Source organism: Lolium perenne, chromosome 2 (genome assembly GCF_019359855.2).
Source record: "Lolium perenne isolate Kyuss_39 chromosome 2, Kyuss_2.0, whole genome shotgun sequence".
NCBI classification, from domain to species: Eukaryota; Viridiplantae; Streptophyta; class Magnoliopsida; order Poales; family Poaceae; genus Lolium; species Lolium perenne.
Genome location: NC_067245.2, coordinates 228,118,762 through 228,144,760, shown reverse-complemented (window position 1 = coordinate 228,144,760; position 25,999 = coordinate 228,118,762). Strand labels below are relative to the sequence as shown.

Here is a 25,999-nt window from a genome sequence, read left to right as displayed (position 1 = left end):
TATGGACCTCGCATAGGAAAGCGCGCTCGTCAAGTTCCTCCGTGAGCACTGGAAAATCTTCGCATGGTGTCCAGCTGACATGCCAGGAGTACCCAGGGAACTTGCCGAGCACCACCTCAACTTGGATCCTCTCGCGAGACCAATCAAACAACCCTTGCGGCGTTTTTCGGAACCAAACCGCAAAGCTATGCTATCAGAAATAGATCGACTTAAGGATGCTGGTTTTATCAAAGAGATATCTACAGAAGCCACATGGGTAGCTAACCCAGTGATGGTGCCGAAGAAACACACGAAAGTCCTTCGCATGTGCGTCGACTTTACGTGTCTCAATAAACATTGTCCTAAGGATCACTTTCCCCTCCCAAGGATCGATCAAATCATCGACTCCACGGCAGGATGTGAACGTCTTTCCTTCTTGGATGCATACTCTGGTTATAACCAGATCAGACTAAAAGAAGATGATGAGGCCAAAACAGCGTTCATAACACCTTACGGCGTGTTTTGTTACAAAACAATGCCCTTTGGTTTGAAAAACGCGGGAGCAACATATCAGCGGATGATGAAGAAGTGCCTTGCAACACAGATTGGAAAAAATGTACAAGTCTACATCGACGATGTCGTGATAACATCAAAGAAGGGGTCAACACTGATCGAAGATTTGAAGGAAACCTTCGACAACCTTGACAAGTTTTGCCTCAAGTTGAACCCGACAAAGTGCTCCTTTGGCGTTCTATGAGGAGAACTTCTTGGATTCTTAGTATCAGCAAGAGGCATCGAAGCTAATCCCGAAAAAATACAGGCCATCGTAACTATGAGGAAGCCAACAAAGTTGAAAGAAATACAACAGCTGACGGGGCGAGTCGTAGCTTTAAGCAGATTCGTCGCCAGGCTAGCAGAAAAGGCGCTGCCATTCTACGCATTGATCAAACAAGGGGAGAAATTTCAATGGAACGAGGAAGCAGATAGGGCCTTCGAGAACCTCAAGCGCACAATTTCGACACCACCAATTTTGGTAGCGCCTAAAGAGAAAGAACCTCTCCTACTATATATTGCAGCCACACCCCAAGTGGTCAGCACGGTTTTGGTAGTCGAGAGAGAGGAAGAAGGAAAGCTCCATGGAGTTCAGAGGCCAGTATATTTCATCAGTGAAGTATTGTCGCCGTCAAAACAGCGGTACCCTCAGTACCGAAGCGGCGTATGGAGTATTTACGACAGCAAGAAAATTGCGACACTATTTTTCGGCGCACCCGATAATAGTGGTCAATGAAGCTCCTCTGTCAAATATATTGAACAACCCAGAAGCCACGGGTCGTGTCTCCCTTTGGGGAATAGAACTTTCCCCTCGGGACATCACGTATGAAAAAAGAAAGGCAATAAAATCGCAGGTCCTACCGGATTTTATCGCAGAGTGGATGGAGCTACAAAATACGGGACCTCCAGATTTATCGAGAACCTGGACTATGAACTTCGACGGGTCTAAAAGGTTAGAAGGCGCTGGAGCAGGCGTGATATTGGTATCACCTGAAGGCGACAAGCTGAAGTATGTCTTGCGGATGACGTTCCCAAACGCGTCTAACAATGAAGCAGAATATGAAGCTCTCATACACGGGATGAAGATGGCAAAGGCTTGCGGTGCAACCCGACTGAAAATTTTCGGCGACTCACAGTTGGTAGCACAGCAAGTTATGAACCAATGTGATGCAGTCAATGAGAGCATGATAGCATACAAGGAGATGTATAATGAGCTGGAAAAATTGTTTGATGGATGCGAGGTCAACCACATCGGCGATTGAGCAATGATGAAGCCGATGTCCTTGCAAACATCGGGTCACAATGTCTCGCGATCCCTTCAGGCGTGTTTTGGGAAGAAATAAGTGAGAGATCAACAAAGCCAATGAAAACAAAGAAGAAGGAGAAGGAAGAGAAACCTTCGGATGTCACCAAAAAATCACTGGAAGAAGAAGAAGAGGAACAGGAGCTAGTCATGATGGTACAAATTCCATGGATGCAGGCATACATATCATACATCCTAAGGAAAACAATACCCGATGATCCAGTTGAAGCAAGGCGAATCATTAGGCGATCTAAAGCTTTTACTGTGGTAAAAGGGGAGTTGTATAAGCGAAGTATCTCGGGCGTGCTACAGAGATGTGTCACACCCGAAGAAGGACGGATCATCCTGAAAGATGTACACGAAGGAATATGCGGGCATCACGCAAGCAGCCGCGCTATCGCGGCTAAAGTCTTCAGAGCGGGATTTTATTGGTTAACTGCAATTGAGGACGCGAAGGAAATAGTGCGAACTTGCGACGCGTGTCAAAGATTCACCGCCAAACCTCATTCTCCGGCAGCAGAACTGATGCCAATCCCATTGTCTTGGCCCTTTGCTCAGTGGGGTCTCGATATGGTGGGAAAACTACACAAAGCTTCGCCAGGTGGATATGAGTATATGCTCGTTGCTGTCGACAAATTTACTAAATGGATAGAAGCAAAGCCGATAAATTCACCGGACGGCGCGTCGGCAATCAAGTTTGTGAAAAGCATCGTCTTTCGATTTGGAGTACCTCACAGCATCGTCACAGACAACGGCAGTAACTTTACTTCCAAAGAGTTCAAAGCATATTGTGCAGAAGTGGGCATCAAACTGAGTTTTGCGTCTGTCGCACATCCACAGACCAATGGTCAAGTCGAGAAAGCCAATGGCATTATCTGCAATGGTATCAAGAAGCGCTTGTTGGGACCATTGGAAAAAGCTCGGCATACTTGGCCAGAGGAGTTGCCAAGTGTGTTGTGGAGTATTCGAACAACACCAAACACGGCGACGTAGGAGACGCCGTTTTTCCTGGTCCACGAAGTTGAAGCAGTATTGCCGATAGAAATAGAACATGATGCTCCAAGAGTTACAGAATACGATGAAGAAACTTCGAGAAAAGCCTTAGAAGATGATGTCGACGCACTTGATGAAGCTCGAGATGAAGTCCTGTCACGAGTTGCCAAGTATCAACAGGACCTGAAAAATTACCATAGTCGACGACTGCGACCGAGGTCTTTCCAAGTTGGCGACTTGGTTTTGCGACTAAATCAAAAAAGTCATGAAAAACTCGAGTCACCATGGCTTGGACCTTACATAGTCACAGAGGTAATCGAAGGAGGAGCATACAGACTCAAGGACAAGAAGACGGGGACTGCTGAGCCAAATCCTTGGAACGTGGCACAGCTCAGGCGTTTCCACGCCTAGATGCCGAAATATAGTCTCCTATGTAAACATACAATGTACTGAAACGCTCGCGAGTTTTCATACGCACTCTTTTCCTTTTTCGGGGCACCGAGTGGGGCCGGGAAAGGTTTTTAATGAGCCGGGCTCGCGGTGCTGCAATATAATAAAGATAGTGGAATTATATATCTTTTCGACAGGCTCGGGGGCTCTTACCCAGAAGATACAATATATATATCTCGCTTTGGTATACAATACCTCGCCAAATAAAACTACGTCGCAAAATAGCAATCAACAGAAAAGCTCAGGGTTCGCACCCGCAAAAATAGTGTACAAATATAAATTATCTTGCCCTGGGACAACCTCGCATTATAACAAGAGAAAAATATCGCCATCAAAACGCCCGGGGGCTTGGCACTGAAAAACAGAAAAATAGTAACTTTACAATATAGATTATGTTTACTACACACAAGATACAATCCTTGGAGCAACAAAACTTCAAGAGCTACCCAGTATGTTATCTATCGTCAGCCGTTCATTATTTATAGTGCGAGTACTATGTTCCGCATAACTGCCTTTTACGAAGAATTCAGCGTCCAGTCGAAGAAGTTCATCCGTCATATCTTCGGCAACAGGAGTCACAACGTCATCATATTTGCCGAAGTTCCTTTTTCTCTTCGCCATCTTCGCCAGACATTTCGGAACAATTTGACTCATATCTAATTTCGGACAACAGATTTTTATCATAATCATGGCGAACCTCGCGCCAGCAGCTAATTGGACTCGCACAAATCCATGGATTCGAGGAGCATCTCGAAATTTTTCCATCAGAGCGGGAAGCGTCTCTGGCATCTTGTTACGTGGAAACATGGTCCCGTAAACTAAAGACAAGGTCCTCGTGCAAAAGTCGAGAAAATCGCGGACCTGAAGAGCACGATCTTGAAATCTGACGATTTGGCGAGTCCGTTCAGGTGTGCCCCAAAAATTTGAACCATGATCACGTGCAAGCCTCAGAAGAGCATTAGAACGAGCTTCAACACGTTCATCTTCCGTAGTAGCATTCAAAAAGGCACCTATTTCGATAAAATCAGCGGGCAACAAGAAGACAAGTAAAAAAGAAAGATAAAGTGTGACAAAGATACCGAAGCATACCTGCCATATCCAAGCTAGCATCTGTTAGCAGTTGAAGCATGAAATTTTCTCGAGACATAGCTGCAGCAGCTTCAGCAATGGCGGCATCTTTCTCGATTATAGCATCTTGAGCTTGTCGGAGTGCTACTTTTTCCCTCTCAGAGGATTTCCGAGATTGTTCCATAAGCATAAGTGATTGTTTCTTCATAGACTGGAGCTGTTGTTGAAGCTCTTTCAAATCTTCTGCCGAAGTCTTACTCGCAGAATCTTCGACAAAATTAACAGCGACAGGGGTTTTCTTCGAAGGAGGCGAAGGAAAAACCTCGGAAGGACCAGGAGTTGACGTATAGTTGTCAAAAATTAACTGGAAAAAAGAGAAATTTCGACATCAATCATTGAGCAAAGATAGATTTCCATTCATTCCCATAATATATACATGTCTATTACAAAAGAAGGACCTCTAGAGACCCTCTGAAGCGATCATCGCCAACAACACTATGGCAACAGTGCCAAAAGAAGGAGATAAGCTAAAAAGAAAAAAGCAAAGGGGCATTCAACTAGACCTCCGGCTTTGATGAGCTAGGAGTCGAAGATGGCTTGATCCCGAGATAGGACAAGATTTTCTTCGTATTGGGCTTTGCCGCCTTGATCAGCGATCGCCATTTTGGCTGTTCTATCTGCTCCGTGTCGCCTACTTTCGCCTGATCGATAGTTTGCGACTATCAAAGAACCAAGGCAACGATGTTTTCAACAGCGACCTTCATATTTTCCTGGCGCATCTTCAGCCCAAGATCTTCTGGTGGATTAAAGCACTTAGCCAGAGCAAGGAAAGTTGCGGGTTCCTCTTTCTTCGGGAAGAAGTAGGGGAAGAGTCGCGACAACCCTGCTTTAGCTTGATCAATGCCCTCGCGTGCTTCTGTTCCATGAAATTCAAGGAACGAAACGGCGTCAAGAAGAGGATCATTGTCGGGGTCTTCAAGTTCAAATTCTTGACATGTTCTATCTGTCAAGATAAAAACTTAATGACCAATAAACGAGCGAAAGAAAGAAAGTTCAAGGGATATGAAGTGGTTCAGATACTTACTGACAAAGCGACGATTTTGCGTCCTTATGCGCTTAAGGACCGCTTCCTCGCGAGCAGATTGTGCAGCTATATGCTCACTCAGCGAAGTCTCGGCATCATGAAGTCTCTTCCTAAGATCTTCGACACCAGCAGCATTAGTCTTGGATTTGTCAGCCTCTGCTCTAGCTTGAACATCATCTGATTCGGCCTTCTTACGAGCCTCTTCACTTTGCTCTAATTTTTTAGCAAGAGTATTGGCACGCTCGTTGACCTCTGCCAGTTTTTCTGCCAAGAAAGCAAAATTTAGTTAAAAACATCGACAACAAAGGAGTAAGAAGGCAGGTGCAAAAAGAAGCAGCAAGGCTTTACCTTCGATCTTGCGGCATATTCACGGTACCCAATGAATTGGGCACCGATACAAATAAGTTCTTTGATCATAGGCTGTTAAAAAAAGAAAGGGACAAAGAAAGAAAATGTCGGTACAAGAAAAATATAATGGCACACAGAAGCAAACAGAGGAAGTATAGATAGTGACAAGAAAATTAAGAACTTACATCATCCAAGAGAGGGTTAGAGGAGCTACTCAATTGGAGAGTAGGCTCCAGGATTGTTTCAGTCCTTGCCCTTTTCGATGAAGGGGCAAGGGGATTTGGAGGAGGAGTAGAAGCACCAACGTTTTGTTGAGGAGGCGAGGATTCCTCTCCTTCAAATGGCGGCTCCGAAACAACTAGAGTATGTGACGTACTCGTTCGAGCAGCCACATCAACTGGTACTTCTTCCTCATCATCACTACGATAAAATGATGGAAGCATAAAAAGCAAGATACACAAAAAACTTCGAGTAAAAAAAAAAAAGAGAAAGAGAGGGGACTTACAGGCCGATGAGGCTCTCAAGGTATGGATCATAAGCTGCCTTCTGATGCGAAGGAACAGCTTCTTCGGGTTTGGAGGTACCGGAATCTTCGACATCATTCCTTTTCCTTTTGTTCTTTGGAGAAACAGCAGGAGGAGGAGATTGTGCCGATGCAGTACCTTCAGAGGCAGCTTCCTTTTCAACAGATCCCGCAGATTTCCGAGAATCTGCGGGTTCATTCACAAAAGAGGGGGCATCTTGGTTGTCGTCGGTAACAACGGCCCTTTCCTCGACTTCTCCATCTTCAGGAAGGGGAGGAAGCGAGACAAGATTTGGATGGTTCTTTATAAAACAGGGGAAGATGTCAATAAAAAGGAATTACAGGAAAAATAGCAAGGCAATAACAAATCAATCGACAAAAATTACCTCGGGAAGCGCATTGGTGGCGCTGTACGATTTTACACGACAGGACGAAGGGACAGAATCTTTTTTGCTGAGGGAAGAGATTTTTCGGACAAGCTTTTCTAAATCCTTGACCTCCAAATCCACCGACAGCCGATCTACGTCCTCGTCACCAGCATACTTCCAGAGAGGATTTTTACGAGCCTGAAGCGGCTGCACTCTAGTCCTCAGAAAATAAGCCGTGATTTGGATACCAGACAGCTCTTTGCCGCGAGTATTTTGCAACTCGTGGATACGAGCCATCAAGGTTTCTGTCGACGCCTTTTCTTCTTCGGTAGCCTCTGCGTCCCAGGAGCGGCGGCGAAGGATTTTTTCGGCGCCATCAAAAGGAGGGATGTTGTCTTCAGCACATCCGTGGTTCTCCTCCTGAATATACAGCCACTTCTTGCGCCACCCTTGAACTGAGTCAGGAAGTTTGACGTCGAAGTAGTCGACAGTGGGCCGAACAGAAATTACAACGCCGCCTATATTATAGGCGACAATGGGCGAGCCATTACGGCGGCAGAAGAAAATGCGCTTCCATAATGCCCAGTTAGGCTGGACGCCAAGGAAGGCCTCGCAGAGGGTGATGAAAATGGAGATATGGAGGATTGAATTTGGCGTGAGGTGGTGGAGTTGCAAACCATAGATAAAGAGCAGTCCGCGGAGAAAAGGATGAATGGGGGCGGAAAGACCGCGGATGAGGTGGTCGACAAAACTTACCCGGTACCCCATTGGAGGGGTTGGGTAGCTCTCCTCACTGGGGAAGCACAGAGCTTTGGGCTTCTTGCTGATCCCCAGTTTCTTCAGCATGTTGATGTCTTGGGTGGAAATCTTCGATCTTTCCCACTCCGCCGTCCCCAGATCCACGGCAGCCATGGAGGACTCCGGCGTGTTGTGCCTTGTCAATCGACGCGGTGGCATCAACACTGGCGCAGGGTTTGCAGCTTGGAGACGAGGAGCTTAGGTGGTTGTGGGTCGCAGGAGCAAATTTGCAGATGAGAGTAGGAGAACGGCGCGAGCGGAAGTGCTCGAGGAGGAAGAAGAAGATCTTATATAAAGGTGCGGTCAAGCGGCGGACCGTTGGATAAGAAAAATGTGTGGCAGATGGTAGCCACATGGACACGAGGGTAAAAAAGTAATTCAACATTAAAGAAATTACGGTACGTGCGCCAGAAAAAGCGGAGGACGTGTGTCCCCCACTTGCACGACGTGTCAAGATAGTGGATCAATTGGGCCCGTAAGGCAGCGGGAGAAGACTTCTCGAAATTTTTTGACTAGCAATCGTGGCTATCGTCAGCAATAACGTCACCTTGGCAGAAGGAAAAATTCGACTCAACAGCTTCATAAAAGGCGACATGCAAAATAATGCTGAGCCTTTGATCAAATACAAGTTTTTGATCAAATGCTCGGGGGCTACTTTGGAAAAATGAAAAGATCAAGAAAAGCAAAATAGAAATGGCATGAGCCTATGATCAAATACAAATATTTGTTCATAGCCTCGGGGGCTACTCCCATCGGGAGCGCTGTTCGCGCACCCGAGAAATTATAAAACTTCGGGAGAGAAAAAATATATCGGCATAAAGCATGGAGCCTACAACCAAGCACAAGTCCTTGGCTGTAGCCTCGGGGGCTACTCCCATCGGGAACGCTGTTCGCGTGCCCGATGAAATCATAAAAAACAAGAAAAAAAGAGGAGAGAAAGAAAAAGAAAGAATGCAAAGAAGAAAGATAGAAGAGCCAAAGAGTATATTTCGAGTTATAAATAACTCTGCATATACTCCCATCGGGAGAAAAATATAAGTCATCTTTGACTCAATAAAATGTGCCATTCCAACAGCCGAATAAGCACTCGACAATATATTCTCAGAACGCCAAAGTTGCGATCAATTTCTGAATGCCGCAGAACTTTGCGAAGGTAAGACCCCAGATCCGTTCTGTGAGGCGTGGCGCCGTCTCTGACGTCGGTTTGCTACTTTTATCTGTATCAACAGATACGAAGAAAAATCCTAACGGACGCGTTAGGTACCCGATAAATATAACTGGGACTCGACAGAATGGTAAGACCTTAAGCGGCACCTGTCGAAGTTTGCACCAGTATCCCGAGATCATGTCCAGGGACGTGATTTTGAAGTAGGTTTTTGCGGATTGCCACTAGAGCAGTTAACTAGTACCTGATCCGTCAGATGAACTAGCCCCAACTACCATTATCCTTGCACAATATAGAAACTTATGTGAAGAAATATAGAAAGGTTTTTGAATTGTCGAGTAAAAATAAACGGTGGAGATTTTTCCTGACTCTACGATTCAAGCAAAATCTCGGGGGCTACTGACATAGGCATCCCCAATGGGCCTGCCGATGATGGTACCCGGGGTTTACTGAAGGCCCACTACCCGAAGAATAAGAAGGTTCGGAAGCCCAAGATATTGTTAAGGAAAGCTAGAGTTGTAATAGGAAGCATTATTTGTAATCTTGCGGGAGGAGTTAGAAACCTACCCGGACTCTGTAACTTGTACAATACGAAATCCTCGGCTCCGCCTCCTATATAAGGGGGAGTCGAGGGACGCAGAAAGGATCGAATCATTGTCTCTCAAACCCTAGTTTTTACATCGTCGAGTACTTTTCGGCTGAAACCTTCGACATCTACTTGCCCTCTACATCTAATGAAACCTAGTCTACAATCTGTAGGCATTGACAAGTTAATACCTTGTCACTCAGCGTCCCTCAACCTAGCATCCGAAATGAATAGGACAGTATCAAGTGTTGTTTTACTGCCCCTGTTCGTGCTTTCAACATGGACGAGCGCCTTGTGTACTCCAATTGTTCATTGTAACATTCAACGCGTGAAGCACTGCAACCGTCGTCGCCAAAGTTAATAGTTATACAAGTCACAAATCCGATGGAACGGAGAGCAACCAGTAACGACATGTTTTGATAATACAAATTGAGAAAGGTTGAGTATGAACAAGAAAAGCAATATCAATGAGATGCCACATGCTATGGATTTCTACATGGTCTGGTCTTCAACAAATGAACTTTTGAAGAATTGATAGTATGAATTGAAAAAGGTAAGTAGAAATAGAAAGACAATATCAATGAGATGCCACAATGCCACATGCTATGGGTTTTTACATGTTCTTCTCTTAAACAAAGGAACTTTGGAAGTGATGCCTCCGGTACACTGCGCGAAAATTACGCAATAACTTTGGATTATGAGACTGAAGTACAATACTCCCTCCGTTCTTAAATACAAGGCCACTTTATTTTCTGAGACAAATTTTAATTAGTAATTGGGTCAATTAAATATGTGTTGCATGTAATTCAAAATTATATCATCCAATGCACATTTCATTGAACTTTACAATGACATATTTTTGAATGACATATAACTTATATTTGGTTGACCAAACCCATTAGTCAAAGTTTGACACAAAAAACGATGTGGCTTTGTATTCATTAACGGAGGGAGTAATAAAAAACAAAAAAAGAACTGTGCTGTACAACTTGTTTTTAAATTACGAAATAACTTTGGAGTATGAGACTGAAGTACATAAAAAACAAAACAACCGTGATGTACAACTAGTTTTTGTGCAAGTGATGTACAAAAACTGCAAATGAAGACCGAGCTACTTGTAGCTTTTTATTTATTTTCAGCAAGGTTTGTAGATTTTATCATTGGTTGCATCTTCAGAATTTTTTAAAACTTAAAAATATGATTTTTGATATTTTGTAAATAAAGGGCTACATGTAGCTCGATCCCATGTATCCACTCTCAAGTGATGTAAAACTAACTAATTCCCTTCTTAATTAAATCAAGTCAAATAAAGATCAAATCAAAATTGAGTTGTTTATTACTTTTGTTATATGGTACTAACTCCGCGGTTTAGAGGTGAAGTCATTGGATCTCAGTCCATGCGAGGATTGTTTGGAACTGATAGATGAACCAGTACACATACATACGGGGCTCCAGGAGAGAGGAGGCGACTTCTGAAACCCATCTTGGGTTCCGTCCTCTCGCCGATGATGTCGCCGGTCTGCTTCGTCTCCGGTGGACTTAGGGTCTTGGAGGTGTGTCGGACCACATCCCCTTGCTGGTGTGAGGTTTCTTGTTCCTTTTAAGGCTATTTTCAGTGTCTTCTTGGGGTGATGAAACGGCGGCTACATCCTAATGGCAGAATAAGGTCCTCCCGATTCTATCCTCACTCCGATGGTGCACCTAGTGCAAGTGGAGGGCTCATGGAGTTTTTTGTCAGGCGGATCTCCTCGGATCCAATCTGTCTTCGTGTTCGTCGGTGTGGTTATAAGTTTGTCTCTTTCGATCTATGATTCTCATTATTGGCGTTGGTTGTTGCTCTGCTGCGTTGTTCATAGTCTCCGCTAGGTGGTCCAAAGACCTTTTTGTAATTTTTTATTAATTTTGGTGTTCTTTGTAGTGATGTTGATGATGATTAAAAGATCGGTGGTGCTTTTGGAAAAAAATACCTAGAGTTCATGTTGAAAAACAAAACTAATAGACTGCCAACCCGGATCAGTTTTCTTTACCAGTGACTCTCGTGTCTAGGCCGCACAGACGTACAGGCCCAGCCCATCCAGAACACCTTCCTCCTCTACAACAGAGCAGTGGTAGCCCAGGCAAAGCATATCCTCCCCGGAGAAGCTAAAACCCTAGAGCTCGCCGAGGGTTTATCCCGATGGCGACGGCGGAGCAGAAGGGGAAGAGGCCCAAGATCGACGAGGACGGGGACGAGCGCATGGACGACGCCGTCCTCATCTCCATCGAGCAGCTCCAGGAGATCCAGGACGAGATCGAGAAGGTCAGTTGCTCGGGTGTCGTTATTTCCGTTTTCGGCACGGAGGCGTGGAATTTAGGAGGAATTTTACTCCCGATTTGGTTGTATGTGCGAGGGAGCTCGTCTCGCTACGAGTCAGCGTCTGCTGTCTGCCTGATTTGGGTGTGCCTTCGCCCCTCGGACCGCGGCAGGAGTACGGTTTCGGGTAATTGGGGGCGGATTATTCTGCTTCCGCTCCATGGCCCAGGTCAAGTTGGAGCTGTGCTAGGCTTCTAGTTCTAGGTAGTGTTTGATTTGAAAACCTGCGCTTGTGCTGCTGCGGGAATGGTTGGCCTTGTGCCTGCGTTTTGTGTCGGTGCTTCAGTCACTTGCTCGTGAGCTGACGGGACATTTGCAGTAGCTTCAGTGCTCTGAAATACTTGTGAGCGCCCCGAGAGGCCTACAGAGCTGGAATGCCAGCTAAATTACTCTCATGTACATATCGAACCCCTATGCTCATTCAGACAAATATAAGTTGATTTCCTTGAGAACGAGAAAATCCCCACATGCCTTACTATGTACTATCTTGCCTTCTCTCCGCAGCATGCATGCCACTCCAATCACCATTATTGCCAGATATGTCGCTTCTTCCAATCTGTAATAATAATTCCATTATGTTCAATTTTATGTTAACTTCTGTTCAGTAACTGGACTTGGTGAAAGAACATAATTATGCATTTTATGTGTGAGATAATGATGATGCACCTAAGATTTGGTTAGATTACTTTTCAGGTTAAGGCACATTACCTGTTTGTCAATTGGTCTCTAAATTGGTTAGTACATTTTGTCTTCCTGAAACAGAATCAGTGCCTCAGTGCTTGAATATCTACATTGACAAGAACATATTGTGAATCGGCAGGCTATATTTGACTGGAGTGGTTGAATGCAATTAAAATAATCTAGACAGTTAGCCCATACATTCATTTACTGCAGGTTAACGAGGAAGCCAGTGATAAAGTTTTAGAGGTGGAACAGAAGTACAATGAAGTTCGCAGGCCAGTTTATGCTCGTCGGAATGAAATTATCAGGGAAATTCCGGACTTCTGGTTGACTGCGGTTTGTAACCTTTTCTATGATGATTTATATGTCATCTGTTTGTTTGCTGAAATTGCTAATTCGTGTAGTCTCATGCGTACTATTTTTCTGCATTTACCCTGCAGTTTCTTAGCCATCCTATACTTGGTGAGCTTCTGACTGAAGATGATCAGAAGGTACGCTGTTTGTTGGGAATTTTAATGTTTACACAGTCTCTTAACTTTTACCATTTTGTGTTAAAAGTGAAACAAGTAACTAAAATATTAAACTAATACATCAGAACTTTTCAATAATTATGTGGAACCATAGTTATACTGTCTTGTCACCTTTTATGTTCCATTGTAGATATTCAAACACTTGGAGTCTATCGATGTGGATGAGTTTCAAGATATTAAATCAGGCTACTCCATTACTATGGTAAGCTTCTTTTGCATCTGCAAGCTATGATTTCCTTATTTCTTTCTGTTTGCTTACATGTTTTTAACTTGAACTGGCAGACATTCTCTTCTAATCAGTATTTTGAAGATACAAAACTTACAAAAACATTGTCGTTCAGCGATGATGGAAACATAACAGTGAAGGCTACCTCCATCAAATGGAAGGATAGAATGGTAATATGCCTTGTTAATTGGTATAAGCGCTTCAGTTAAGATGCTTCCGTGTAAAAAATCAGATCTAACGATTTGTCTAATGATACATTAAGGATATTGCAAATGGGAAGGCATACACAAAGGATGGGTTCAAACGACTATTGATTGATGAGAGGTTGCTAGTTTTTATTTTTCACAGTTCCTTCTTTGGCAGTAGAAGTGTGTAATCAAGAATTGAATGCCTTCGTCTCTTCCTTTCTCCTGTGCTACAAAATATTCATTTTTTTTGTTTCATGCCTTATCTGTACAAAATGATCCATTCCAACATAAACATAGGTCATTATCTCTTTCCAGTTACAATTTTGCGGGTAGGAAATCTGTGAAGTGGACTCATGCTCTGTTTTTCTTTTCCATTTTTCTCTTTTGCAGTTTCTTCACCTGGTTCAGTGATGCAAAGAACAAAAGTTTTTCGCAAGGAGTGATAGATGAGGTATAAGATTATGTGCCTCTTATGCTTGTAGCTCCTGCTAAATCAGGATTGTTTCAATTGTTTTGTAGTTTTGTCTCTTTGTAAGTCTGGTTGACAGAATGTTATGAATTAGGAATTCTAATTCTCCCCCCGAGTATTATTCTCTGAGAAATTGCAATCACGCAGGTGGCAGATATTATCAAGGAGGAGTTGTGGCCTAATCCTATGAAGTATTTCAACAATGTTAGTAGTGATACGTGGTTTATTTTATTTGGTCCTCTTTTCCTTGTGGATATTCTTATCAGGCCCTCTCGAATCTCTCATTGCAGGAGGATGAAGAAGAATTTGAAGACGAGGAAGAGCAAGAGGTAATCCTATTCTCTTACCCGCAGTTCCATACTTCCATATACACACGGTACTGGTCGGGTGTGTATACATATGCAATACTGTGCAATATCCTTGTAGTCCATCTGCAATGGTGTGGGCAATTTTTTTTTTTGTTGCACCTTGATTTAAGATAAGCATGGTGCGGTGCATCATCAGTTGATCACGGCTGCTGTAAATCCCAATAGAAAAGAGTTTAGGTTGACATTAGCATGCCATCTACTGTACATCTTATATTATGCCCAACTTCTTTAAAGTTGCTAGCTGGTGTTGTGCCCATAATGCTCTTCCTTAAGGCGTTTGTGCTATGTTGAGGCTTCAAGAGTTTGAGTTGGTGATATTACTTGCAGCGGACTTGTCTTGTGCTGTGCACATAAATTTAATATGAAGTGTGCTTCTTATTGCAGAGTTTGTTGCACTTTATCTCTTTTGTACCCGTGTTTATCATTTTTTGCAACTTTTCTAGGAATCTGATGAAGAAGAAGACGACGACGACGACGAAGATGAAGAAAGGGAGGAAGATGAGGAGGAGTGAGCCCTCGTCCGTGCTGGATTTCAATTGGCTTGGACAACTCTGGTGTGTGTAGAGTGGAGAGCCTGGGTCATCTGCGGGCTGAAAAGCAAGGCGTCCCTTTCTGGTGTTGTTTGTTGATTGACTTGCTGGAATCTGCAGGATCCGTCAAAGAAGAAAACACTGGGAAACTTGTTTTGATTTTGTGCTTTGTCGTGAATCAACTCGTACATCCCTCCCTGTAGATTCCAATATGTGCATTTCAAGTATATTGCGGGATGCATTGCTTCCGGAAATGCAATGTGTTAGTTAGACAATATATATGTAACTTATGGAGAAAGAAGAGATACTGTTGGATCCCTATTTAAATGGCTTATCGACTGTATGTTTTTGTATTACATCATTTACGTTTTGTTAAACTGATGCTGATCAAAGCAAAATCTTAATCCCTCTGGTTCCTAATATAATAACCGCCCCTGTGCTATGCTCCGCCGGTGGAGCTCTCCATCCTGTCGAGCGTGCAGAGGCGGCGGTCTTATCTTCTTCTGAAGCTCCACCCCGTTGCTCATTCGACCCTTGACGGCTGTCAACTAGCAGTGTTGGCAGTGTTACCGACGGAGACGGAGGTGGCCGGTGGCAGGCGGCGGTCGGCCGGTGGCAGGTGGGGCTCCTTCGTACGCTTAGAACTCCGGCAGCCAGGGCCTAGGGCGCCGTGCGGTGAGAACTGAGAAGCAGCAGCAGGCGGCGCCGTGCGGTGTACAGCAGCAGCAGCCGGCGGAGCACTGAGCAGCAGCAGCAGAACTCGAGCTCCGCCACTGCTGATCTCCTCCCAATTCCCCTCTTTCGCTGCAAGCCTCCTTCTACTGATCTCCTTGCAATTCCCAAAGGTAATTTCCGGTTCAATTTTGCTTTTCGTGGTTCTGAACATAGGTCAATTTGCAGCGTGTTTTTTTTTTCTTTTCTCGAGAAACATTTTGCAGCCTGTTGCTGTTGTATAATTTGGCTGCTAAACCGATCTTTTGCGGACCGTTTTCCCGTGAACCGATAGGTCGGCAAAATCAATCAGGGTAAATTAAAACTGAATGTTGATGCTTTTTATTTTGCAGATGGTAGGAGTGCTGCTGCGGCAGTGTTGCGTAATGGTAAAGGAGAAGCTATTGCGGGTATGGCCTGCCCGTTGGTGAATATGCTGTCAGGTACATCTGCAGAAGCAACGGCGCTTTTGAGACGATTTGAATTTTTAGAGGATATTGATTGTGATGCTGTATATATTGAATCTGATTCCCTGAAAGTTGTTCAAGCTTGCAATGGATCTATTGATATAATGAGGCTGTATACGGCGATTGTAGTTGATTGTTTTCTTAAGGCAAGCTCAATGCAGATGACGAATTTTAATCATTGCAGAAGAAGAGAAGCAAATATGGTTGCACATAACATGGTAAAGATGGTGTATGAGACGAAGAGTAGTTTATCCTGGAAGGGTTACCCTCCTGATTTTATTTTGCCTTTTGTAATTAAAGATATGACTGCAGTGTTGTAACTGTTACTTTATTCGGTGGCAGCAAGTTTTAAACACACTATTTTTCTTTCAGGGTATGGAAGGAGAATTGAAAGGTTTTAATGAGGCGGCTTGCTTACTTGCTTAATATATTTATGATTTTACAAAAAAAATCAGGGGACCGAAATTTCGAATAACCGACAAACTGCCCGCTCGGCGTAGCATCCACGCAGACGCGGTGGCGTGAGATGGACGCGCGGCGAGTTCGCTCCCCCTCCCACCGCCACCGGCCGCCTATAAGAACTGCTCGAATCGCCGGCCCCCTCTCCCCCCGCCGCACCTTCTCCAAGCTCCAGAATCTTGCTCTGCTTTTCGGTCGCAAGGCTCCCCCAAGGGAAGAAGATGACCGGCGGCGAGAGCAGCGTCCGGCGGCCCCTGTTCGGCGGCGCCATCTCCACCGCCTTCCCCGTCCGCTTCCAGGTACACACCCCTTTCTTCCAACCCCCCTCCTGTCCCCCCCTACTCGCTCGTGCGCGCGCGCTTATGCCCTTCTTGTTCTGTCAGGACGTGAGCAACATCCGCGAGGTCCCCGACCACCAGGAAGTGCTCGTCGACCCCGCCCGCGACGAGAGCCTCATCTTCGAGCTGCTCGACCTCAAGCCCGAGGTGGACGACGCCGGCAGCGCGCTCTGGTTCCTCCGCGACGTCGCCGACGAGCAAGATGCGGGGGATAACCTGGTAACGCCACTACCATCTTCTCGACTTTCAGTTGTCTGAATAGCTGGCCTCTGGAGTCTGGACTGTAAATGTCGCTTCAGTGCCAGTTAGCAGTCTCAAACTGGATTGTATATACAGAGACATGTTGGTAACGTACCTCTTTTCTGTCGGACAGGTGATCGAGCACTCTGGCACAGTCGAGCTAGCTGGTCTGCGCTTCGGGGAAGCGCCTGCTGTGGCTGGAACTGCAATCGCTAGGCTGGTAAGCCGATGTCCCATGTCATACGTATTCAGATTACCCTGCTCCTTGGTCCTTGCCTTCAAATCGATCCATCTCCAGATTATTAATTTTCACCTGTGCCTCTCTCCGTACGTTAGCAGAAGCTGCCCAGGCCATATTTTGGACTGGCAGCGCTGCACATTACAAAGAGAGAGAGAGAGAGATAAAACTTTTCAGTAGAGATTGCCAACAGAAACAGAGTTTCATTGTCTAAACCTACGGATTGGCCATTCATCCTTGGTTGGTTTGCATTGTCGAATTGTGCAAAGGTTGAACCAATCTTAGATGGTTACAGGCTGCCCCATTTGCCCTTTGGTACATAATAATAGCTTGCATATGCTTATTTCTACAGTGAAAAAAGGCATTGAGACGACTTAGTTGGAGACAAAGTACTCTCAATGTGAGAAAAGTGACGATCAAGTACATATTATGATTTATGAAGCATTCTGAAACTGTGTACCATGATAAACTGAACTTTGGTGTGTCTTTGTTTCTGGAAACACACACATATGAACATATTTTTGTATTAGAAGGAGCACGTAAAAATTGTGCAGTGGCACCAGCAGAAACTAGGAACAAGAAATTGTGCAATGGTACCAGCAGAAACTAGGAACAAGACTGCAACTGCATAGGAAACAAACTACTACCTCTAATCTGCAGAACTACATCCAAATTTAGACAAAACTATGACATCCTTTTATGGACAGAGGTAGTATGTCTAATCTGCAGATATCCGATGTCTAATACCTTTCGAAGTTCCTTTGTACCAGCAAGCTTCCACAGCTCAGTCTAATACCTTTAGTACTTCAGTTCATTGTGTTCCATGTATTTGATAGGCACTAATTAGCATTGAATGAGGGCGACAAGTCAATAAAAAACACTTCAGGATCTCATACTTGATTTTCGTCATTTCTGTAGGCTGTTTCTAAAGGCAGACAAGGCAGAGAAGCACAGAACATTGTCCGAGTGAGTACACACATCCCTTTGAATCATGGTTAAGCAGATATTGTTTTTATTTTATTTTAACTGAGGTGTTGGATTACCTTGCAGCTCTACTTGGCAAACATACGTCTCAAGAATGCAGCAACTGATGTAGTTATCACCGCATATGAGCCCCTGTTGATAAAGTAAGTTCAATAGATCACTATCACATATTTTCTCTGATTAATGGAACTTCTAAACAACTGGTTTCTATTATTTCTGTACTGTATCAAGTATTAATATTTTGCATGACAGATTGACAGCTAGTACTTTAGTGCCATTTCTTTGCACTTTGTATGACTTGATTAATAATACCTGGTGATGTGTTTAGGAGAACTACGGAATATTTGAGACAATCTTTCCTTGCATGAATCTAATATAATCGACATGTTTGAATGAAGATCAATAAACCTTTTATCTGTCATTAAAATATGGAAAGACAATCCTGTTGTGCTCAAATCTTTTTTTCAGTTCTCCATGTTGAATATAGCTGTACTAGTATGGTCAATGGCAGAATCAGAGTATGAAAAAACTACTTTTCAGTTAAAATGCAGATAAAACAGCAGCATGTTGTGCTGGGGTAGTTCCTTTAGTTCTCTGCTAGGCTAGCCATGTTGAATGCTACAGCAGTACCACTTGAAGTGCAGAACACCTAAACTATTTTGTAGTTGAAATGCAGACGAAACATCATAATGATGCATCACAACTAATACAAAGATAACTAGCATTTGAATGAAATTAAGCACAACTAAATGGCCTCTCCCCGAGTTAACGACACAAACCTACAGTATCGATTTTCATTTTATGTTCTGAATTTATGTTTGTGCTGCTAACTTGTCCAGTGTTACAGGCTGCCCCGTGAGTGATCTAATTTGCTATCATTTTCATTTCAGCCCTTTGAGTGAAAGCGCACAGGCAGTTGCAGCTGGGCCAGCAGTACCCGCGGAACAAGCAGGATGCTTGCCAATGTCTGAGGTCTTCAGACTTGCAGTGATGAACTTCAATATCCATGATTGGAACCTTTTCAATGGCAGCGCTTGAAACAGAGAATGTAGCATCTTAGAGCTATAGATGTTTCTAGAAGAAGTTATGCCAGCAATGTAGGAGTATCTTCCTTGAGCGGAAACAGTATCTGAATTTTCTTGTAGATCAGCAGCAGCAAATTATTTTTTGTTGAAGGTGTTATCATTTAGCTTATGTAGTGTCTTCCAAAGAACCCTGGTTGCAGTTCAATATATCATGTTAGCTTCTAGAATTCACTCGAATGGTCCTTGTTACCTGCTACTTCATCCATAAATACCACATATGTCTCGTACCTGAATTCTGTACATCTTGATTTCATCATATCAAACATGGGGTGTTGAGTAGGAACTAGTATATAGAGCTCAACTCCAGATTCTGAACTATTTGATTCTGTTATGTTAAGCACGGGCCTTTGGGTGTAGAGATTCAAGAAGTTCTAAAACTTAAATGTTCACAGGCTGGAAAGGCATCTCTATGCGTTGTGTGGTCTGCAATATTTATCGTACTCTACATGAGTTCATATATTCTTGACCACTAGCACCCTGTGATTGGCACCAAGGATATAGGATTGACAAACATGTGAACAATGAAGCCTAACCAAAATAGAAAAGGCTGGGCCACTCTGTATGTGGTTCATGTCATCATCCAACTTAGGTTCAGTGGTGAATCGGAAGGGCTTAATACATTATCCTGTGGGTCAATTTGGAGGATAAATCTGATACATTATGTAGAGTAGTTGTGATGCATTAAATATTCCAATTGCCATCGGAAGCTCATATTGTTCATTTTGTGGTAATTTGCGTGTATAGTTCAAACTGTTTTTTTCTCTCATAAATCTAACATAATCAACGTGTTTGAATGAATATTAATACTCTTTTTTAATAGTAACAATTGTGCTTACGAATCACGCTTTTTTGCAAGTCCCTCGTCTGTAATTACAATACGGAAAGACTATCCTGTCTTGTCAAACTTTTATTTCAGTTCTCTATCTGGGCTAGGTATGTTAAATACAATTGGTCTATCGTACAGTATGGTTAATGGCAGAACCAAAATGTGAAAATTCTGTTTTCAGTTAAAATGCAGACAAAACGACAACATGCTGTTCTCCGGTAGTTCCTTCTGTTTACTACCTAGGCCAGCCACTTTTGAATGCTACAGTAGTACTATGTGAAGAACAGAACACCAAAATTAGATTTGTTTTATAGTAGTTGAAATGCAGTTGAAACATCATAATGACGCATCACAACTAATACAGAGATAACTAGTAGTTTCCTCGGTCCAAAAATAAGTGACTCTGCGTGTCTACATACATATGAATCTAGATAAATTTGAGTCACTTATTTCACGATGGCGGGAGTATTAGAGCAGAGTGAAAGTAAGCTAAACTAAATGGCCTTCCATATCGAAGTTAACGACAAACCTACAGTATCAATGTCTTCACTTTTATGTTTGTGCTGTCCACTTGTCCAGTGTCATAGGCTGCCCCCCTGAGTGATCTAATTTTCTACTCCCCCCGATCCATAAAAGTGTCAAAGCAATTTTGAACTAAAGCTCCGACACTTATTGCGGATCGGAGGGAGTATCGTTTTTATTGCAGTCCTTTGAAAGAAATCGCCTGTGGAAGAAGCAGGATGCTTGCCAATGTTTGAGGTCTTTAGACTTGCAGTGATGAACTTCAATGTCCATGACTGGAACCTTTTCAATGGCAGCGGTTGAAACAGAGAGGGTAACATCTTAGAGCTATAGTGATTCTAGAAGAAGTTATGCAAAGAGAGTATCTGGGGAATGCAATTTCCTTGAGCAGAAACTAGTATCTTAATTTGGTGGTAGGAAATTGATATCATTTAGCTTATGTAGTGTCTTCCAAAGAACTCTGGTTGAAGTTCAATATATCTTGTTAGCTTCTAGAATTTACTCGATTGGTCCTTGGTACCTGCTACTTAATCCATAAAGACCACAGATGTCTGATGTCTCGTACCTGAGTTTTTTTTTTTTTTTTTTTTTTTTTTTTTGAGACCCCTCGATCTGTGTTACAGCTGTAGCATCTGAACTTATGCACTAACTCAACACCACACTCACACCACACACACGCACACGCACACTACTAGTGCACAAGTTAGACTCTAGAACTATACACACAGCACACATAATTTGGGTGTCCCTAGGAGCTAGTAGTTGTGACACATATGTGTGGAGGGGATTTTATTTGGGACCCATAGCCCCGGTGAGACATCCCAAGAAATTCGGCCACAACGGGACTCGAACCTGGGATGGGTTGGATGGCCACTGCCAACACCAACCATCGAGCTATTGCTCGTTCTCCGTACCTGAGTTCTATACATCTTGATTCCATCATATTGAACATGTGGCGCTGTGTGGGAACTATATAGAATCTCAACTCTGCATTCTGAATTTCTTGATTCTGTTGTATTAAACACAGGCTTTTGGGTATAGAGGCTGACGTTGTTTTAAAATATATTGAGTGGTTAGAGAGTGGAAAGACACCCTCCTCTATGCACTGTATGGTCTGCAATATTTATCCTAGTACATGAGTTCATATATTGTTGACCACTAGCACCCTGTGATTGGCACCAAAGATATAGGATAACAAACATGTGAACAATGAAGCCCAACCAAAATACAAAAGCTGGGGCCACTCTGTAGTTCATGTCATCATCCAACTAGGTTCAGTGGTGAATCAGAAGGGCTTATCCTGTGGGTCAATTTGGAGGATAAATCTGATACATTATGTCGAGTAGTTGTGGTGCATTAAATTTTCTAATTGCCGTCAGAAGCTCGAACTGCTCATTATGTGGTAATTTGTCTGTATAGTTCTAACTGTTATTCCTAAATGGATCGTGCGTAGAAGATTACATGATCGCAATAATAAGTCAATAAAGGTAAATATGATAAATTGGTGTTGTAAACAAGGAGTTGAATTCTACATCAGAACTTGGCAAACGATGGTATATATTACAGATGCACAGCGTTAAGACTTCCTTTGCCGGGAAGTCTATTATAATCCGTGTCTGGGCAGTGAAAAATCAGAGGAAGAAAGAAGAAAAAGAAAGAAAATCTGTTGGGGAGTTCGATACTTGGAATTATTATCATTACAAAGAATCGATCATCCGTGGAGAAGGCTGGGGAAAATCTCGAGAGGAGTTACAGGGCAATGCCGCTGTTGAGCGTTCACTTCCATTGGTTGGCGACGATGTCGGCGAGGTCGACGACCCTCTGCGAGTAACCCCACTCGTTGTCGTACCACGCGATGACCTTGACCATGTCGTCTCCCATGACCATGCTGAGCGAGGCGTCGATGGTGGAGGACACGTCGGAGCACCTGAAGTCGACGGACACGAGGGGCTCGTCGCACACGTCGAGGATGCCCTTGAGCTCGTTGGCGGCGGCGTCGCGGAACGCCTGGTTCACCTCCTCGGCGAGGGTCTTCTTGGAGACCTGCACGACGAGGTCGACGACGGACACGTTGGGGGTCGGCACCCGGAGCGCGATCCCGTTGAGCTTGCCCTTGAGGTTGGGCAGCACCAGCGCCACGGCCTTGGCCGCGCCGGTGGAGGTCGGTACGATGTTGAGCGCGGCGGCACGGGCACGGCGCAGGTCACGGTGGCTCGCGTCGAGAAGCCTCTGGTCGCCGGTGTACGAGTGGGTGGTGGTCATGGTTCCCTTGATGATGCCTACGCATTCAAATTAATCGTCTCTCAATTTCAGTCCAGACACACCCTACCTAGCTACGTGCACATGCAGAGGAAGTTTATGCAGTACGTACCGAACTTTTGGTCGAGGACCTTGACGAAGGGTGCGAGGCAGTTGGTGGTGCAGGAGGCGTTGCTGATGATGGTGTCGGCGTGGGTGTAGAGGTCGGCATTGACACCGCAGACGTAGGTGGGGATGTCTCCCTTCCCGGGCGCGGTGATGAGCACCTTCTTGGCGCCGGCCTCGAGATGCTTGCCCGCGCCGGCGCGGTCGACGAAGACCCCGGTGCCCTCGATGACGAGGTCGATGCCCATCTCGCCCCACGGCAGGTTGGACGGGTTGCGGTCGGACACGACCTTGATCACCTTGCCGTCGACGGAGATGGCGTTGTCGCCCACGGGCTTGACGTCGGCGTCGAAGATGCCGAGCGTGGAGTCGTACTTGAGGAGGTGGGACGCCTGCTTCACGCCGCCGGTGTCGTTGATGGCGATGACCTCGAGCGGCGAGCTGTCGCCGCGCCCGTGCCAGCAACGCAGGAAGTTGCGCCCGATGCGGCCGAACCCGTTGATCGCCACCTTCAGCTTTGCCTCCGTCGGCGCCTTGTAGCCGCCGCTGGTGCTAACCTGCACGGACAGAGCACCGCCGCCGCGTCAGACAGATATACTGCGTCACATGCAACCAAGATACTAAGTGAAAATCACATGTAATTCACATTCCACCGCGCATACGTACCGCGTAAGTCCTGAAGGAGACCGCGGACATGAAGTCCTCGGAGGTGGCATTCCGCCGCAACGGCAGCGACGACGAGCTCCTCAGCCCGGAGAACTCCACCAAGCCACCCTGGAGTTGAACTCAACAGATGATGACAATCTAGCTACAAACTCCACTTGGACAGCACCCAAGCACGTAGATAAACTTACCTGGAGCGGCGCCATTGCCGTGGAGAGCATGGGCGACGCCATGTCCAAGGATCCGATCAGATAGGGGAAGATCAAGGACGGTGAGGTGGGCGAGGTGTATATATGAGTTTGGAGATTGGGGGCGGGCAAGCCTGTGGTGCACGAGGGTGAGAATTGTGATCGTGAGGCCGGGATTGGGCGAGAGATGAGATTTTGGATAGCACATTGTATGGCTGCCAGTGCCCGCCATCGCGGCTCCCACACTTCGCTATTCCGGCCGATATGTGGCTTTTCTCTTCATGAGCCAGCCCGGCATTCGTCATGTGCCTGATCGTACTATCTGTTTTTTTTTTCTTTTTTATTTCTTCGATGATTATATTTCGTGCAACGTGGATCGTGTATGTATAGTTGCTGTATTACCCTGGAGGATTAATGTAAAACTTTTACCCTCCATTTAGGCCTTTTTCCTTCTCTGGTGTTGCCGTCGTTCTCTCTAGCTATGCTTACTTAGCGAGATGTAGACACAGTCAGTCTCTTTTAAAAAGTTCAGTAAAACATGCATCTAGTAAATTCAAATGTAAAGTCATTTCATCGGGGAGGCTTCGGCGGTGTGTACGGGGCGCCACCATCGGGGAACTTTGGGTACAACAACAATTTCATCCCCTGCGCGCCTGGTATGTACAATGAAAACCAGAATCACTGGAGAGGTCAGTTCGCTGGTCCAAACAATCCCAGTTTCCGTCAGATGCGTCCTCAAGACAATACGCAAGCCGGACAAGGTTTTGGTCAGTCATCAAGCTTTGTTACTGAATCAAACAAAGGTCAATCTACTCGGACAGTGCAGACGAATAGCTCGGGTTCAACTGATACTGATCAGGGCTCTAAATTAGATGTGGACGGTAAAGGAATTGCTAAGTAGAGCATATGGATTCCGCAGTGTCTAAACCCTGTCATGCTTAAGATGTAATGATCCTGGTCACATTGTTAAGGAATATACTGCTATTCTGTATTGCATAAACCGTGGGAAGCACAACGCTCACATTTCCGAGAAGTACACGATGAATAACAAGCCGTTCCCTGACCTGAAGCTGGCAGGATGTTTGGTGAATGGGCTGCAGTTGCTGGTGGCTCAGTCAGGGAAGAAGATGGAGCAAGACAACAAGGGGATTGCTATAGAACGTGGGATCTCCTTGAGGTGGTTTGGACCCATCAAGAATGCATGTGTTGCCATATATCCTGTCTCTGGTGTTTTTGGTATGATGTGCTCCCTCGTGTCTATTGACATGAAGTACATGTCGAAGTTTTGAATCAAGTTCCCCCTTTCTTGTTCGGGTATACCTGTCAACCTAGATGTTGCTCTTGCGCGGGTTTCCCTATGGCTATCTCCTGAGGTTCTCGATTGTCGACTCAGGTTGGCTCTGCGCTTGCTTGACGCATCAGCTGCAGCTCTTCTTTCGTCGAGTCTTTTCCGTAATTTCTCTAACTCTCGTCTGGAACGAGCGAAGCATCATTATCGACAGGCACCTCGGCAGGATGCTCAATCGCATTTGCATCAAAGTTCTCTCGTTGATTCACCAATCCATGATCAGGACTATCGTCATGCAGCTCGATAGGATATTCAGTACTTTCTATATCAAATTTCAGTGCATGATTTACACTTCCATCATCAGGCACCACGAAATGTTCTATAACCCCTGCATCGAAGTCCTCTAAATGATTCACCTCTTCATGATTTTCAGGCAACTCGTTACCATGTACAATAACAACTGCATAAGAGGGCTCTCTGTGATGTACTCACCTCTGGTAAGTAGGATCCATGCCCTTTACGAACAAGTGACACTGCACAGGAATATGAGTACTATACTTGAGATTCAAACACTCCGTACATGGGCAGAGTATTTTATCATTCTCACGGAATCTATCTCGAACAAAGTTCATAAATCCAATCAGATCTTCCACGTATTCTTTCGAAAAACACGAATCATGCCTCACCCATGTTCTATCCATCAAGTGACACTGATCTGCACAATATCCGGAGGCTTCAAACTTCGGAAAATTTTCCAAAAAATACTTCCAGAGCGTTCTAAAATTGCACATTACTCGGGGACAATTATTTTAGGATGGATGTAGTAATATATGGATGATACTTTTATAGAATTTTTTCGATAAAGGAAATATATTAAAATCAAAAGATACCATTTACGCAACATCCTAATGGCAGTACAGATGCATACAACCAAAAAAGAGAAAGAGGCCAGAGCCTTACCGCGGCTGCAACCTGCCGGCCTGAAGAAGTGGTTATTCGGAGCAGGCTTGACACTTGAGAATGTGGTGAGGTGCAAGCAATGGCGGACGACGGTGATGGATCCG

The 25,999-nt window shown here is 44.6% G+C and overlaps 3 protein-coding genes across 3 annotated transcripts; 2 read left to right on the top strand and 1 right to left on the bottom strand.

Annotated features, from left to right (window-relative positions):
* Positions 1-11,302: 11,302 nt before the first annotated feature.
* On the top strand, positions 11,303-14,752 carry LOC127335115 (NAP1-related protein 1). Its single transcript, XM_051361705.2, has 10 exons — positions 11,303-11,516; positions 12,465-12,587; positions 12,692-12,742; positions 12,912-12,983; positions 13,064-13,177; positions 13,270-13,331; positions 13,586-13,646; positions 13,812-13,868; positions 13,955-13,993; positions 14,476-14,752. Exons 1-10 carry the CDS (start codon positions 11,394-11,396, stop codon positions 14,542-14,544), a joined length of 771 nt encoding a protein of 256 aa, XP_051217665.1. The 5' UTR covers positions 11,303-11,393; the 3' UTR covers positions 14,545-14,752.
* A 1,479-nt stretch (positions 14,753-16,231) lies between these two features.
* Positions 16,232-19,324, top strand: LOC127335114 (uncharacterized). Its single transcript, XM_051361702.2, has 6 exons — positions 16,232-16,498; positions 16,583-16,756; positions 16,911-16,997; positions 17,934-17,981; positions 18,066-18,142; positions 18,890-19,324. The coding sequence occupies exons 1-6, from the start codon at positions 16,421-16,423 to the stop codon at positions 19,035-19,037; spliced, it is 612 nt and encodes a 203-aa protein (XP_051217662.1). The 5' UTR covers positions 16,232-16,420; the 3' UTR covers positions 19,038-19,324.
* Positions 19,325-22,085: 2,761 nt separating this feature from the next.
* On the bottom strand, positions 22,086-23,810 carry LOC127335113 (glyceraldehyde-3-phosphate dehydrogenase A, chloroplastic). The gene is made up of 4 exons (XM_051361701.2): positions 23,651-23,810; positions 23,463-23,570; positions 22,804-23,353; positions 22,086-22,711 (listed from the first exon to the last, which is right to left on the bottom strand). The coding sequence occupies exons 1-4, from the start codon at positions 23,690-23,692 to the stop codon at positions 22,209-22,211; spliced, it is 1,203 nt and encodes a 400-aa protein (XP_051217661.1). The 5' UTR covers positions 23,693-23,810; the 3' UTR covers positions 22,086-22,208.
* Between the last annotated feature and the right edge of the window lie 2,189 nt (positions 23,811-25,999).